Source organism: Phlebotomus papatasi, chromosome 1, assembly GCF_024763615.1.
Source record: "Phlebotomus papatasi isolate M1 chromosome 1, Ppap_2.1, whole genome shotgun sequence".
NCBI lineage: Eukaryota > Metazoa > Arthropoda > Insecta > Diptera > Psychodidae > Phlebotomus > Phlebotomus papatasi.
The window spans coordinates 33,383,319-33,401,528 of record NC_077222.1 but is presented as its reverse complement, the minus strand read 5'-3'; the positions used below and the strand labels follow the sequence as shown (position 1 = coordinate 33,401,528).

At 33.1% G+C, this 18,210-nt stretch overlaps 1 protein-coding gene across 1 annotated transcript in view; it reads right to left on the bottom strand.

Moving 5' to 3' along the window:
* Positions 1 to 447: 447 nt before the first annotated feature.
* The window catches only part of LOC129798855 (3-hydroxy-3-methylglutaryl-coenzyme A reductase), an 85,389-nt gene continuing 67,626 nt past the window's right edge, over positions 448 to 18,210 (bottom strand). The window contains exons 5-8 of the mRNA XM_055842275.1: positions 15,910 to 16,026; positions 15,227 to 15,806; positions 8,334 to 9,379; positions 448 to 1,726 (exon numbers count right to left, since the gene is read on the bottom strand). Coding sequence (XP_055698250.1) covers positions 1,630 to 1,726; positions 8,334 to 9,379; positions 15,227 to 15,806; positions 15,910 to 16,026 — 1,840 coding nt within the window. The 3' untranslated portion in view covers positions 448 to 1,629. The remainder of the gene's footprint in view (positions 1,727 to 8,333; positions 9,380 to 15,226; positions 15,807 to 15,909; positions 16,027 to 18,210) is intronic.

The following is an 18,210-nucleotide window of genomic DNA, read 5'->3' as shown; positions in this document are numbered from 1 at the left end:
TGATAAAAGCTCGTTAAAATTATATGACAATGCAATCAGTGAAATTGAAAGAAATGGACTTTCTCGCTTGGACAAACCTTATTGCGGGTGAGTAAATCATTTCATAAATTACTGCTTCAGTCGAATACAAATAATCACATTGCTGTTTTTTTCTCATTGCGTAATTCTTTCACTCAACGACCTCCAAAGCCACTGGATCAGTTTCACTTTCTCCGCAACATTCAAGCACTCTCCATGTCTTCCTGGCCACTTCGTCGCTGGTTACAAGAGTCCGATGAACCTCTATAAAGCGCGCAAGGCCAAAAAAGCGCCCGAGATCGCATCGTGACAAAGTATCTCTAAATATTGGACAAGAAGAAAGTTGTGAAAGATGAAATTTTATCCGTCGTTTTTTTTCACACAGATTCCTCCAAGACCGGTTTTGGCGTCTTTACATCATGCTCACAATTACTTCCAAGTTCACTTTATTTTTCTTTCTTTTTTTTCATCTTCTCTCTAAGGCTACTTTTACATTATTTCCTTGTTTCTTCTCTACATTTTCTTTTTCTAATGATTTTCAAGGGTTTCTTTTTGGGATTGGATTTTTGTTCTGTCTTAGGATTCTTTTAAAGAAATTCTTATGGTTTTCTTTTTAATAAATAGGCAATATTGGGAAAGATTTTCTCTCAGCTTAAAAATTGAACAAGAAGAAACGCTCTAATAAATTGTGTACATATCAGAAATTAATTATTAGTCAATTCATTTTATACAATTTTTCTTCAACATCAAAACACTCAAATGGAAGACTTGAATTTAATGAAAAATATATTATTTTGCTCTTTAGTAACTCTTCAAGTTAAATTTTCTCAAAATAATTATCTTTTTCTTTTTTATTTTATTTTGGTAACAGACATTTCCTTACGTATGGCAACTGTTTAACAATTAAATCCTCTTTCACGTAAATCTTTGCTCTATACAACAATATTTTATTACACAATATGCTGCTATGCCTCCTACAAAATAATTATTACAAATCGTCGCTTGCATCAGCAAGTCTCGTATAACCTAATTTAATTCCTTTATCATTCTCCGAGACTTTCTGATCAAATCAACGAAATTGCTATCTAAAAAATGAAAAAAAAAAACAATTTTACAAATATTTTCCTTGCCACTTATTTCTCTTTTTTTTATTAAATCCCCTAAGTAGCAAATATTCTAATTATTCACAATTTTATTTAAGTAAAATCTAAAACACATACTCTTTCTCTCTCTCTCTCTACTGTAAAACCCTCCCAACTTAAGTAATTAAAAATATCCTCTGCGGCTTTATTTTATTTTCTCTTCCCCAAAAATAAAAAAAAATGGTAAATGGAAATTTCTTTAAGTAAATTTCCTCCCAAATGTTCTAAACATTTCATTAAGTTTTTCCCGGGTATTTTTTTTTTACTTTACAAAATAAAAATTGCACTCCTAAGTAGAATTACTGTAAGTTCTTTTACAATTCGTGATTCTTTCTTCAATTTTTCTTTTATTTTGTAAATTAATTTGAAGAGAAAATCATTTTAAATTTTGTCCACTGTTTTTTTTTTGTTTGTTTGTTCACTCTTAATCTGCATTGGATGCATTTTCTATTAGATTTTTTCCATCTACTCACATATTCTTTGGGCCATTCACTCGAAGAAGAATTTCTCCGGCTGCACTATTCACTCTTGACTGAGGCATACCTGAGTTTATATTAACACTAGACCTGAAAGAAAAAAAAAGAAATGATAAGAATAATAAAAAAAAAACAAGAAAAACTATAAAAAGACTCAAGTGACTTTCGACAAAATATTTTTTGCACTCTCAACGAAACTCTCTAATTTAACTATAACCTACGATATTTGCGACTTTCATAAACATTCATGTAAATTATTTAAAAAACATGAAAAAAAAATAATTACTAACTCACGCGGTCTTTAGCGTAACATAATGTGGCAAAAAAAGTGCACACATTTTGCAGACAAAATTCTTAGAAAAGCTGGTAAGTTCATTGAAACACTTTAAGTCTCCCAGACATTAAGACTATTTTCCACACGATAAGTAACTTTAATTGATGTCTGGGTGTTTTTTTGTTTCTTCTTGCAGAATATTCATGGTTACGGTAATCAAAGGCCTAAAATATAGTTCATACTCGCTTTTACATTTGTCGGTTAAAAAAAAACAAAATATTTTTTACGTTATAGCCTGCATATAGGGTAAATTGGTACAAGTTGGACAATGGCAAAAGTTGGAAAATCTCGCTGGGACAAGTTGAACAGTCAATTTTTTCTTGATAAATACAGTACTAAATTTTAATTAGTATATTTTTCTATGTTATAGTTTAATTATTTGGTTCCTTGTGCTGCAAATAAAGTGAAAATCCATTCATATGAATAAGATTTAACGTATAAAATTCTCACCTCAATTGACAGTGTAACTTTTCACCGTCGAAAAAATACATCGATCGGCCATTTTTTCCTAATAAAAACACAAGAAGAGTGATTTGGTTTTTCGGTTCTGTTGACATTTCTCAATATTTCTGGCAAATTTTAGTGGAATAAAGTGTTTAATCTCGATAGTTAACGGTACGTAATGGTTTTATTTGATATAATTACTAACTGTATGAAGAAAAAGTGCTTATTTGAAGCGTGAGCAAAAGTGACAAGTTGGACATCCGGAGATACGAATGTATTGCAGGGGTTTTCTTTTTATTTCAGATGGGTAAAAAGGCAAATAAATTGAAAAAGTATAAATCCTATACTCAAGACCAAGTGAACAAAGCACTGGAAGCTTTTCGTCAAGGAAAGTCACTAAGTCAGGTGTCAGTATTATTTGGGGTGCCAAGTACAACACTTTTTAATAAGCTGACCGGGAAATGTCCGGAAGAATGCTCTGGGGGAAGGCCTCCTACGCTGCCAAAAGATATAGAAGATGAGCTCGTTGAATGGATTTTAGGATGCAGTGACAAGTGGCATCCTATAACAAAAGATCAAGTCCTCAACACCGACTGTGCAAATTATTTGTAAGAAGTTCAAGATTGTCAACGAGTTCACCGATGGAAGGCCAGGATACTCTTGGTTCAAGAGCTTTTTGAACAGATACCCAGAATTGAGACTTCGTACACCAGAAGCATACACAACCCAAAGAGCTGGTATTACCACTGAGTGGTTTGAGAAAACTCATGAATATTTAAAATCCAAAAATCTTCTGGAACTTCCTCCTGATCGCGTCTTTAATCTTGACGAAACGGGTGTAATTCTTTCGCCCAAAGGTGGACAGGTATCTAATATTATTCTATGGAGTTTTTAAATTCATGTTTGAAGAGGCTATGCAAGAAAAAAAAGAATTAGACTTCAGAAACAGGAAGAAAGGCTCAAAATAAAAGAAGAAAAGGAGCAAAGCAAGAAAATTAAAATATCCAAGAAAAAGATTTAATAAATAATATATATCTAAGCCTTAATGTTTTTTACTTTTTAATTATACACTTTACCCTAGTGGTATAATTGATTCAGTTTGTATGGCATTCAGTAAAAAATCTTGAAACTTGCACAACCTTCCCCTACGCATTGTCCAAATTCCCACGTCCAACTTGTCCCACCCTGTCCAAATTATATTGTTTTGCACTCACGTATTTTTCTTGTATTTAAGAACTTTTCAAACTGTTTTTCAAGAATTTCCATGAAACGGTAATATTCTAGAAGAATCAAGGAGCAAATTTATGTATGTCATCAGGGAAAAATGTATTTATAATGTCTTTAATCTTGTATCAAAGTTCGAGCCTCTGGAAATTGTTCCAACTTATGCAACTTACCCTAAATAACTATAAAGTTTTAAATAGAAAATCAAATGCACATATTTAGAATAATTAATGAACGATCCCACCCGACAATTTCTGCAGAATTCTGCAAAAATTCGTCAGATTTGAAAATGTAACTGCCGAAAATTCTGCAGTTTTTTTGCAGAATTTTACTCTAAAGGCCTCTACACATTAGGAGTAATTTTTGTCAAAAATTCCATTTTTGACAGAAGTTTATCATTTGAACCTACAGCGCTACAGGCAGTTTCTTTCAAAAAAGCAATTTTTGATGAAAATTGCTCCCAATCTGTAGAGGCCATAAGGTGGATCCGATCGTTGTATGAAAATTCCGCAGAATTTTCTACAGAATTTCTATAGAAAAGGGACAGATAATCCTAACCGGCTTATGTAGGTGAGATTCTTAACGTGAGCTAACTCAGAGTGCATGCAAATTCGATTTGGAGCTGAAGTTGGGGGACGCCATTCTGTTATATTAAATCAAATTCGTGAAATTATGCAAATTTTGTATTTAAACTAAAATATCAAAGATTTGGATGGACTGACAGAAAAGTGATATATGGGTGAAAATGTAGACCAAAATGTTCTCTATAATTTTGCCGTAGAACTTGAACTATAGAACATGATCTCATCGATTAATCAGAAGCCAAGATAATCGAGGTTGTTTGTTTGTGAACTCGGTTTTTCGCCCAGAGCGCCCCAAGTGTTCATTTGTTGAACTTCAACTATATCAAAGAATTGTTGTATTTTGTGAGACTTTTCATTTCAAAACCTATTTTAAGTGTCTTGATCGAGTAGAATCAGTCAAATTGGTATCTGAGTGATTTCAAAGCGTTATTATATGGGAAAAGTCCATTTTTTCACTCTTAAACGGCAAAATTGAACAGATGGCGTCGTCTGAGCGGAAAATGATGTATAGATGAAATATAAACACAAATGTCCTCTACAATTATGTCGAAGTAATCATTAAAATCGGTACAGCGACAGTCGAGATAATTGAGGTTATGTGATATTGAAATTGGTTTTTCGACTGTGGCGCCCCTGGTGTTGATCCCACGAAGTTCAAATATTCTAGAAAGTTGTAGCATTTGGTGAGATCTTTCGTTTAAGCCCTCACTCATCAAAATCGGTCAAATAGAACCGGAGATATCATTTTTTGAATTTCGTGAATTTTGACCCCTCATATCTCCGGTTCTATTGAAACCACAGCGAACCCATGCCATGTTTTAGAAACGTCCTAGACTGGACCACAACACTCTAAAATTTCATTAACTTGCACAAAGGAATTTTTGAGAAAAATGAGTTTAAATTTTGATGAATTTTGACGCTATCGCAGCGCCACCTGTGGTGACTTTTTGAACTTCCATCGGAAAGTGCTCATCGAGACGAAACCTAAAAGGTAAAATTTAGATCGCTATGTTAATTATAACCGGAGATAGAGGCTGGTCAATATTCGAACTTTGGCCCCTTATAGCTCGGGTCAGGGGTTATGGATCGACTTAGGTATTTTTTTGTTTGATAGGTATAATCAGCGGCTACAACATACTAAAATTTCAGCCCGATGCACAATGGAATTTTTGAGTTATTTAACTTAGAAAATTGAAAAATCTTTTTTAAAATAGCGCCCCTAGCGGTAGTTTTATGAACTTGCGATGTTAGAAGGGGGAGTGGCATTTCACGAGAGCTTTCCAAAACGCCCTCACTTTTTAAATTCTTATAATTAGAACAGGAGTTATGGCCATTTTAAGAATTTTATTTTGGACCCTTATAGCTCGGGTTAGGGGAGTCGGGGTACCTTAAGTTTGGTATTGATCGAAAGCTCTAAGGCCCAGCTATAATATACAAAAATTTGAGCCCGATCGATGCCACAGGGGCGGAGCTATTGAGAAAACAAAAAAGGGGGTTGTTCAAAATAGCGGAAGGAGGGGTGGGGGGTGGGGGGTCAATGCACCAAGTTGAAATTTTCATACGATATGTAACCTTTGCCGAAAACCGCAAGTCGATATCTCTTTTAGTTTAGGAGCTATTAACCCTCTAATGGTGTTTTCTTTGATATGCGAAAAAAAAGTTCTAAAACAATGTTTTCTAGGATAATTATGATCCAATAAAGTCGAAAAAACCATCCATTCTTCATTATCTCTTTTAGTTTAGGCGCTAGGTGAGAATATATAAAATTTTTTTGAAACTATTTTTGCTTCTAAAATTCACATTTTTAGTTTTTTCAATTTTTTTAATTAAAATATACAAAGTACAAGGAAATATCTTTCAGTAAAAAATAAATTTATTTTAGTCAAATAACTTTAAATCGGTATTTTTATGGAAATTGGAAATGAGTTTTTCTGCACTAATATTTTTTGTTGCTTTTTCTTTGATCTGTCACACAAAACTGGTAATAGCAACAAAACAAAGAGTCAAAATGAGTTCAAACTTTCCAGAGATGTTTATAAGACTATTACCGAGGACACTATAGCACTTTTAAATAAATAAAACCTTTATTGTCGCTGTAAATGTGATTTTTGTGAAGACCGCCTGGAGGCGGTCTTACCCGTTAGAGGATTAAGCTTCAAAGACCGGACGGACGAACGGACTGGAACGGTTTTTAGGACGGGACGAACGGACGGGAACGGTGATCCAGGAAGTGAATAAACACATTTTAGCCAAATTTGAGCTCGATCGGAGGACATGAAATTTTGTTAGGATTATAGTAGGTAAGATTATTAAGAATCTCACCTAATATTCTAAAGGAGAAATATCATTCATTTAATATTAATATTTGCAAATCATTTAGAAATAACAATTTGGCCTTTAAAGTTGTTAAAAAAGGAAGATATAAAAAAATGCAATATAACAAAGTCAAAAATTTTTAAATAGAATTTTAAGTAAGGGAGTAAGGAAGGAACCTCCACGTGTATTTAGAGCTTTTTCGGAACTAAATCGGTGCTCCTGAACCAGTCCCCAGGGACTGACTAATCCTTCCACCACGAGGCTATTGCCACGATTAATGATAATAATAGAATTTTAATAATTTTTCTCTTTGTTTTGCTCATTACCCGCAAGCTTCTAAGCTTTAATACCTAAATTTCCCTGAGTCCAGTGCAAGCATTGTAAATTAACAGTAATTATATAATACTTGAATTTATCTATCACATAAAAATAAATTAACATCTCATTACGAATTATCGTAGACCACATTTTTGTTAACTTCAAAAGAGATTTATTAAAGAAAATAACGTCAATATATTAGCAAAATTTTAGAATGCTTTTGTTTTTTTCTTTTTTTTTTTGAAAATAATGCAAAATTCTAACGTTTTCTATTATCCGTTATCTACGCCCCGGTCTTAATTTAACCCTTTCAGGACGAGAAGGTCAAAAATCGAGGGTCAAGAAAATAATTTTTTCTAACTTTTTTAAGCAAAATACAGTTTTAGAAGGCCGTAGGAGAAATTTCAATTTTGGGTCACGGGTGACCCAATTGTCCTTAAAGGGTTAACTATTTTACCACGTTCTTGTACGAGGATCAAACTCTATTTGCTGTAAATAAATTTAAATTTAATTGAAACTCTTTTTGGCTTATCAATTAACGTTTAATTTTTTTCTCTTGAAATTTTGAGGATTTTTTTTATAACGATTATAGCATTAAATTTAATTATTTATCATCAAATACCACAGATATTTTGCAGAAAATAAGGGAATTATTTTTATTTAATTAAACTTTAGGGGGAAGTGGGGCTATATTGAGCTGTGGGGTTACATTGATATTCGATTTTTTCTCATATTTCTAAAGGAAACTGGATCTTAACGTAATATAATTTAGATAGACAAAACAATTGTGAATCTAAATAAAAGAATTGTAAAGACCAGCTGCCTTTAGAAATATGCGAAAAGATCGTATATCAATTTAGCCCCACAACTCAATATAGCCCCACTTCCCCCTACATCTTTTTTAAAAGCAGAAAATGGGTAATTTAATCCATCCACAATATTAATGCACACATTTCCCAAGAAGAGATGCAATTTGAATTAAAATAATTACCGCGAAAATAAACAGCGATTTTCAGTCCCATTCAGTGTGACTCCACTAAATTTCGTCAATTTTGGTAGTTGTCTCAGTCACCGTAGTGTTTTTCAATGTTAACTGAATTAAAAACAACAGCTCCGCAAAAGACAGTTTTGTGCAGTTTAATCACGGAAAAACCTATTATTCGGTTTAAAATTGCTAAAATACATTTGAATAAGGTATCATCTTTTTCCCAAAGTGTATTAGTGCTTGTATTCGTAGGTAGTAAAATGTGAAGTGGCAAACGCTCGACATCCTCTGGCTCACACACACAGAGACATTTCAACGACGCTATGTAGTCTCTTTACTACATAGCAGGTAAACGTTCAGAATTTGCCCCCAGGTTCAAAAAGAAACTTTTCTAATGCATATCAATGTAGAATAATCTCAAAAAATATTCAGATTTAAGCACTCCACATAAACAAAAATAAGATAATCAAAGTAAGCAATGAAAGGACTCACCTATTGTGACGCATGTGACTCTTGACTAGATCACTGTTGACGAGTGCCGACATGAGACTGATCTCCCCGGCCATCACGGTGGCACAGATGATGCGAGCCAGTCGCTTGGCATTCTCAGCCGGATGTGTAGCATGTGCCCCACGGACGCCCAGCATCTCAAGGCACGCCGACTGGGCCGGCAGCACCGTTCCACCGCCAATGGTACCCACTTCCAGCGATGGCATCGTACACGTCACATACAGATCCTCTCCCGTCTCCCCGCACACCTCCATGCTCGTGCTACAATTACTGCTGGTCACATTCTGAGCTGGATCCTGACCAGTGGCCAGGAAAATTGCCGTCACCATATTGGCTGCATGGGCATTATTCCCACCAATACTTCCCGCCATGGCGCTTCCCACGAGATTCTTCAATTTATTGCACTGCACCAGAGTCTTGGCATTGGTCTTGAGGATACTGCGCAGCTTATCAGCCGGCACAATGGACTCACAAACCACATGCTTTCCCCTTCCCTTTATCCAATTCACCGCAGCTGGCTTTTTGTCCGAACAGAAATTCCCACTTAAACTGATTATCTGCATCTCTGGGAAATTGTCCTGGATACACCTAAGTGCCATCTCTGCCCCCTTAGACACCATATTCATGCCCATGGCATCTCCAGTGTGTGATCTGAAGCGAATGTACAACGTTGGGCCGTCCATGCCAATGAGAATCTCCTGGAGACGTGCATAGCGACTGGTTGAGTCAAAGGCACTCTTGATGCGCTCATAATTCTCCTGCGTCTCAATCCACCGCTTCGCCCTGGAGGCATGGAGGACACTGGGAAAACGGACACAGGGAGCTCGTGTCATGCCAATATCCTGCACAACACTCGTCACACCGTGCGAAAGTAGAGCTTTGCAGCCACGATTTGTGCTAGCAACCAAAGCACCTTCAGTCGTGGCCATTGGTACATAGTAGCGATTTCCATCGAGAAGTAGTGGACCGGCATATCCCACAGGGATTTGCACGTATCCCAAAACATTCTCGCAGCATGCATTCATCACCTAGAAATCAAGGTATTTCATTGATATTGGTATAGTTCGGAATCTTTCAGAGAATGACAACATCTTAATAAATTTTGTTTTGTTGAAATAAATTTTGCTTTTGGTCAAAACAAACCTCAGAGCCGGGTAAATCAAAAGGAAGGAGGCAAAAGATACTCAAATCATAAGGGCATTTCAACAAGGTTTTGCAGTGGAAACTTAAATTTGAAAAACAACATAAACGAGGTCAATCTACTATATTTTGAATAAGGTATCTATCTAAGAGAATGTTGCAGAGAGTGATTGCAAATATACCCTTTCTGGACTTTTTTCGTCTTTTCTTTTGCTCTTTAATTAATCCGTTTTTTTTTTTTAGAAGAATTAAAGAGAAAACAGTTAAAAAAGGGTCTATTATTACGTCCACTACTTGTATTAATACAAATTGATTTTTTGTTACTTCTATTTAAGGAGTGTTGCTTGGAACCTTGTAGATAGTTTACCGTCTTTGTTTTCTCTAAAATCAGTCATAGTATATTTTAAAATGAAAAATAAAAAATAGGGGAAAGTACTCACCCTTCGAACGTTCATGCCTTCGAATAATGAAAATTTATTTTATCTTTTCTAAGACATTTATACATAATTATATCACGTAATTATCAATAACACTGTGCGACACGTTGTGGGTGTCTTTGACGAGAGTGCCAAAACTTGTTAGAGGGCCATTTAAGGACCTCAAATCTGCAATCCGTTTGTCCGGGTCACCTCTAGATTTTTTTGGAAAAGCATATTTAGTTTTTTGATGTTTTATAAAATTCAAAAATTCATATCTCCGGTTCTAATTATCCGGTGGTAGTCATATAAAGCTAAACTGACGCGTAATTTCATCCTCTATAACTCTTGTGATCATATCAAGAACCTACGATGAAAATGAAGTATATTTTTTAAAGATTTTTTGAAAAAGGGCACCTAAAATGGTGCATTTTTCTGTGTTTTTTCCATCTTCTAGTAATTTTCCCACTTTAATAGAGCATTTTATATGTCAAATAACTATGCCTAAAAGTTAGAGAATTTAATATTCTTTCATTTTCTTTTGGTTTGAATTTTCTATCTTAATTTGTTTATTCACAATAATTTCTTGAAAATAAAATGCATTATTATAAAAATAAAATCTCTTATTATATATAATTATTTGGTATCTTTGTCTAACCTACTGAAGAGCATTCTCTTTTGCACTCTCACTTACAAATTTCATATAAAAAGAGGTGAAATGAAAAAAAGAGACGTATTTAGAAATAGAGAGAGAAGAATAGCTGTTATGAGTGCCAAAAAACTATTCTTCTCTCTTTATTTCTATATACGTCTCTTTTTTTCATTTCGCCTCTTTTTGTATGAAATGTGTAAGTGAGAGTGCAAAAGAGAATGCTCTTCAGTAGGTTAGACAAAGATACCAAATAATTATATATAATAAGAGATTTTATTTTTATAATAATGCATTTTATTTTCAATAAATTATTGTGAATAAACGAATTAGGATAGAAAATTTAAACCAAAAAGATATGAAAGAATATTAAATTCTCTAACTTTTAGGCATAGTTATTTGATATATAAAATGCTCTATTAAAGTGGAAAAATTACTAGAAGATGGAAAAAACACAGAAAAATGCACCATTTTAGGTGCCCTTTTTCAAAAAATCTTTAAAAAATATACTTCATTTTCATCGTAGGTTCTTGATATGTTCACAAGAGTTATAGAGGATGAAATTACGCGTCAGTTTAGCTTTATATGACTACCACCGGATAATTAGAACCGGAGATATGAATTTTTGAATTTTATAAAACATCAAAAAACTAAATATGCTTTTCCAAAAAAATCTAGAGGTGACCCGGACAAACGGATTGCAGATTTGAGGTCCTTAAATGGCCTTCTAACAAGTTTTGGCACTCTCGTCAAAGACACCCACAAAAAGGTAAATTTTGTCGCACCGTGTAATTGACGATAAAGCTAACTAATGATTAACACTCTAACGGTGTTTTCTTTAATATGCAAAAAAAGTTCTAAAACAATGTTTTCTAGGATAATTATGACCCAATAAAGTCGAAAAAACCATCCATTCTTCATTGTCTTTTTTAGTTTAGGCGCTAGGTGAGAAAATATAAAAATTTTTTGAAACTCTTTTTGCTTCTAAAATTCACATTTTTAGTTTTTTCAAATTTTTTAAATAAAATATATAAAGTAGAATGATATATCTTTCAGTAAAAAAAAAAATATTTTAGTCAGATAACTTTACGGCGTTATCACACTTGCACATTAAAATTTTAATGTGATTCACATTAATTGTCGCTTATGAGCGTCCAAATATGTTATTTGTGTCTTTAAGTCACTTAATATTTGGGGTTTTTCTATTTATTGATAAAGAAGTGGACTTGGTCTGCAAAAATAAGTTTGCATTTACCTAAAGCATAAATATTTTTCACATTAAAAAATTTAAGAGAAAATCGCATTAATTTTTTGCATTAATGCTATAAATCAATTTATAACAAATTTTGCGGGCCAAGTCTACCTTTTTATCAACAAATATATCAAATTTTGAATATAAAATGATTCAAACACACAAATTACACATTTGGACTCTCACCTGCGACAATTAATGTGAATCATATTAAAATTTTAATGCGCAAGTGTGATAACACAGTTAAATCGGTATTTTTATGGAAATTGGAAATGAGTTTTTTTGCACAAATATTTTTTGTTGCTTTTTCTCTGACCCGTCACAACTGGGAATAGCAACAAAACGAAGAGTCAAAATGGGTTCAAACTTTCAAGAGATATTTATAAGACTATTACCGAGGACACTATAGCACTTTTAAATAAATAAAACCTTTATTTTCGCTGTAAATATGATTTTTGGTAAGACCGCCTGGAGGCGGTTTTACCCGTTAGAGGGTTAATAGAAATGTGTAAGTCTCTTAGGAAAAATAAAAGAAAATTCACATTATTCAAAAGCATGAACGTTCGAAGGGAGAGTACTTTCCCCTTTTTTTTGTAATATTTTGACCGCATTCATTCTCGTAGTTCCTTGACCTTCCGGAATTCTTTCAAAGTCCTTTTTGAAATCATCCCGTTCGTTAAAGAGACATTTTCTGTTTTTTCTAGCATTATAGAGTATGCAAAACTAAAAGATGGCAAAGCGTGCCAGCTTTGCGGAGTGCTCGAACTCAGGAGAAAAGAGTTATCCGTATATTATCTTTTCACATGTTTTTTGGGAACATACCGCTCTACTACCGATTAAATTGATTAATAAAAAAAAAAACATTTCGAAATAAGAAATTGCTTAAGAAGGTTTTATAATATTTTAGCATAAGTTACAAATATACGAACAAATAAAAAAGTTAATCCAAGAAAGATAAATCATTTACGGATATAAATATTACCGATTCACTACAGATTAAGTCCAATGCAGGCGGATCGATTTCAAGATCTTTCAAAAAATTCAAATCGGTCCAAAAATAGGCCCTCCAAAGTAGTTAAACTTTGATCTTCGTAAATTCGATATCGAAATGACTTTCGAACGTAGGTGTCCAAGGACGATATATTCGCCTTAATGAGCTCAAACAGAAGTAGATTTTGATTCTCCAATAGTGTCTTGGATAAAAGGCAAATGGAACTCTATTTGCAAAAAAAGTCTTTGATGTTCGAAGAATTCAAATTCAATTTCGAATTTTCATACCAAATTTTCGAACAAGGTGGGGAAAATTTATCAAATATCACACTAAAACGCTGGCAAAAGAGTTAGGGTAAATTTCCTAATTCAAAACCATTTTTAGACGCTTTAACTTTGACAGAAGATCCAACACATTAAATTCAATTTTTTTTGAAAAGAATTACATTAATTTGCTCCTTGACTCTTCTAGAATGTTACTGTTTAGTGAAAATTCTTTAGCTATAATTTGAAAACTTTTTAAATACAAGAAAAATACGCGAGCTTAAAATGCTTCTATTGGAAACATATTAATCCAAATGGAGACAAGGGAAAGTTTCTAATTGGAGACAAACAGCGTAATTGGAGACAACAGCGGAGCAAGGAAGGAACCTCCATGCGTATTTAGGGCTTTTTCGGAACTAAATCGGTGCTCCTGGACAGTCACCGGGGACTGACTAATCCTTCCACCACGAGGCTAAAATTAAGTGTCGAGAAGAAAAAAACCGTTAACAATAAAGATTAGCACTTAATTTAACTAAAATTAGCCAGAAATGTGACATTAAATGTTAAACAAAACAAATAAACAACAATCACCTTATTGTGTTTTTCATTGGAAAACATGGTCTATCGATGATAAATTCGATGGTGAAAAGGTACACTTTTAATTTTTCTGAGAAATTAACAAATTAAAATTTCTGAATATGAATTTATTTTCGCTTTATTTGGAGCAAAATTAACTAAATAATGAAACGCGGTATAGAAAATATATAAATATAATAATTTGGTACTGTATGTATCATGAAAACAATGACGTTTCCATTTGGAGCAGGTTTTGAATTAGCTTATTTTACCCTATCGTTAGGTGATGAGATCTAACAAACAAACAGAAAGAAAAGTAATGTTTTTTTTTTTATAAAAGCATATTATTTGAGAATCTGAAAAACTGTTTTTGCAATGATGAAAAAAATAAATTAATTAATTAATGCACTTTCTGTTTATTTATTTTTTTAATTATGTAAGAGTAAATAAATATATAAAATTAAAGCCTGAACCATTTTTAATGGTTACTGAATTTTCAACAAAGCAATTTCAACTCAAATCATATTCAAAATTTAACAGTGCTGGTAAAATCTTCCAAAATAAACAAATATTTGGATAGAATCCATTATGCATCAAATATTGGAATAAAAATCCATAATTTTAATCAATTTATTTTTAGTGTCCAATTTTATCCTCAAAGTGTCCAAAATAAGAAACTGGACAGAATTATGAGCCTTTCCCCTATTTCAAAATTTTAAACTTTGAGCCTCTGTATTTAGGCAATTGTTAGACCCAAGTCGGAACAAAGATACATTTTGAAAAGGTATTTACATGAGCTATAACATACTAAAATTTCAGCCCAATAGGACAAGTTTTAAGTTTTGACAGTTATTCAAAATGGCAGACAGAAATGTCAAATCAAGATGACTTCCACGTCATCTTATAGATCTCGTGCATCTTACCTTTAGATCTGAGGATCTTCATTGTCGTTTATTATCAGAAATTGTTGATTTTTTAGTATTTATTAAAAAGTACAAAGTCACCCGCAACGACGGTAATTCTTCTATATGAACGTCCCTAGCGATGTTTGTATCAAAATACTCTGTTTTAAAAAGATTTAAATCTTAATGACAAAAAGGCCATTACATTAATCCAAAATCCAACCCGAGATTATATAAATTTCTAACCACCTGTTCGTTCAAAAATGACCAAATAAATTATCTAAATAAAATCATACATCATTCTCTAAAATACCTTTAATAAAAAATACAATAAAATTTGGCAAAATAAAGTTGTGACATATTCAACAAGTTGTTTCGTTCACAATTGCGTATAATTATAACAAACGCAATCTTACGCGTTTGAGGAGCATTAATAAAAAATTTTAGGAATCATATAAATTATGACGATTTGCTACTAATTCACAAACAAATGTAAAAGATATACTTTTATAGCATGATTTATATAAAAAAAAGATAATATGATATTTTACGATATTGCACGCGCGACCGGTCTCTTACGTTATTATTCTTTTCTCCACAAGTTTACAAGCGTTATTTACTTCCCGTAGGAACGGAACATTACGAATTAGAATAGAAGGATTTTTTAGAATAAATTGAAAACTTACCTTGGAATAGTCATAGCCTCTGTAGGGGAGATTCTGGAAAACTTCTGGTGGAAGCCGAGCCTCAGTGGCTAGTATTTGCCTTCGAATCTTCACACCACGCTCCGGATCATTGAGCACAGATTCAATATTGTACAGCGGACAGTGTCCACCTCCGGCTTTCACAATTAACCGAATCTCCTCATCACTGAGACTTGCTCCACGATCATAAGAATTGAGAATTTTCACACAATCACTCACTGGACGTGGTGGAGGAATTTCCATTTGTTCCATATCAACGGAATCATCATCATTTCCCACACTTTTATACTCAACATCTGTCTGAGTAGTCTGATCTTTGAGGATATCCTCGCCAATTGTAAAAAGAGGTTTCCTCTTGCCTTCAGCTTGACTATCCACACTACCACTGTTATTTGTAACTTTAATATCAACACTTTTCTGCAATGCTTTCTCATTCTCCTGGCTTTCACTCAATTTCAGCTGATCCGCCAAATCAGCACGATCCTCAAACAAAATGTATTTGAAGAGAAGAGCAATTATCACTACCATGAAGATTATTTGATCAGCACTCATTGATATCCATCTAGACCACAAAATTTTTCGCGTATCGAGAGAGAGAAAATATCATCAGTCAATATTTCTTTTTTTCATTTAGAAAAATATTATTCTAAAGAAAAATTACTCACTTCATGATGTATCCTGTAAAGTCTGTTGGTTCTGTACGATTCAGGGAAACAGTCTGTGGGGTATTCGAAAGGGTAACAGTCTCAGATTCACTTTCCCTATCCGAAAACGTAAAGCGACTGAAAGATAAAATTTTAATTTTTTTTTTAGAATCCGGGCTTGAGATAATAAATTGATAAAGAAGTTTTTTTCTAATTTTTCTATTTTAGTGTATTATTAGATTTAAAACAAAAATTATACACTCAGTCCTGGGATTATGCACATTTTCGGGACTGAAAAAACGCGCGAAATGGCATAATGCATCGAGAAAATTTGCATACCCGCAATTTCTCTGTTAGCTAATTAGCTAAAAAAGAGAATTAGCTAAATAGCTAATTCTCTTCCTACTCTTCCTTTGTCCTTGAGGGGAATTCTGTAGTATGTCATATGACAAATTGGGTTCGAATCTTAGGAGAGCTTTTTCGAAAATGCGATTCTGTAGCTGTGACATTGCCATTGCAGCTCACGTGGCATTGTCAGAAGTCACATATTTGAGATTTCTGGCAATTCAAATGACAATGAATTTTGTTAAACAAATCAACCAAGACGTACTGTATTTTCATAAAAACATCAAGCAAAGTGATTTGATTAAAAAATCAATGAATTGCATTTTCGAACTCATATGATATGACAAAAAAAGCTCAAATGGCAGTGTCAGGTTTCGAACTCACGCGTGACAATGCCACGAAAATTACAGAATCCCCCTACAGGTGACATAAAATATGTAGACCCGGCAACAATTGAATTTTAGTAATTTTCTTGACATATTGTTCACGTTTTAGAGGTTTAAAAAAAATGCACTCTAATCTTCTGTAATTCTTTCTCATTGTGATTTTTTTGGAACGTACGCATATCCACACTGAGAGAAATCCGAAAAAGTCAAAATAACATGCCGGAAATGTTAATTTTACCGTGCAGTATTGATTCGAAATCAGTGTAAATATTACCCTTTTTAGGTGTATTATGGGTTAAAGTTACCCTTTTTCATGTTGATTTTACCCTCAAAAGGTGTAAAATTAACATTAAAAAATGTTGATATATTTTTACACCCGAAAAGTGTTAAAGTTATGACGAAAAAAAGTTAATCGTACCCTCTTTTTTTCTCAGTGCAGGGAGAATTCTGTTTCGACCAAGACAAGATACACTCCACAAACTTCCTATGTAAACAAAACATCGTTGGATTTCAAATGATTTGATGTGTATCAATCTCTTAACCCTTTAAGGACGATTGGAACACCGGTGTCCCATTAAGAAAATAATTTTTCCTGACTACCTAAAGTTTTTTTTTTCTTATGTCTGTACATAATTGTAAAATGTAAAGTAGAAGGTTGAAGGAATCTAGAATATTTTTTGAAAGTCTCTAGCTATTTGCTATGTAGTAAATATTTAAGCTCAAAAATGGCGAATTTTTAAATTCTCAAATAAATAATTGATTTTATTTATTTTTTATACTTTTAATTTTTTTTTTAAAGAAAAACCCTTTTGACAATAAAAACTACAATACTCATACGTAATATTTTTCATTAAAGCGAAAAATATTATTCATTGTAATTGTCAGAAAAATTACTTAAATTTTGGGGCTATTTTTGTCCCTATCTTTTATAGAAGCACAAAATACACCGAATCAGACTCTGTTGAACTTTCCAATGTTAGATGTAAGACTTCTCATTGATTATGTTTCCCAGTTTAATTTTTATTGTTGATTTTCAGTCCGTAAGAAGTGTCTCGTCGTTAAAGGGTTAAACCGTATGACATTGTGGTTCCGCTTGCGCGCATAAGCGTAGAAACAAATTATGCTTAGATTAGATATACTCTTTTGGTTTCAAATATGTATTGAAAAATATAGAAAACTATAGTCATTCAAAATCAACAATCTTTCTCTTCGGAATTTTTTTTTTAATTTTTCAAAATTTACGGTACTCTTCCAATGAAAGTGAAAAGAGGAACACATTTTTCTTTAGTACATGACTGTTCTCAAGTGCTACTCTATGACTGATTTTCTTTATTTTGGTTCTTATTACGACTGTTTGCCCGGTTGTTTGACGTGTTCCAAAGCCGCACTAAACAGTCGTGACAGGAACCCACACAGAGAAAGGTCGATTATGTAGAAGCACTTGAGAACAATAATGTGCTAAAAGAATGTTTCATGTTTCAAAAATACACATGGTTCCCCTGAATATTTTTTTAGTACAGTTTTTAGCACATGAGAACAGTGCTAAAAACTGTTCTGGAACAGTTTTGGAACAGTTCTGGAACACGTTTTT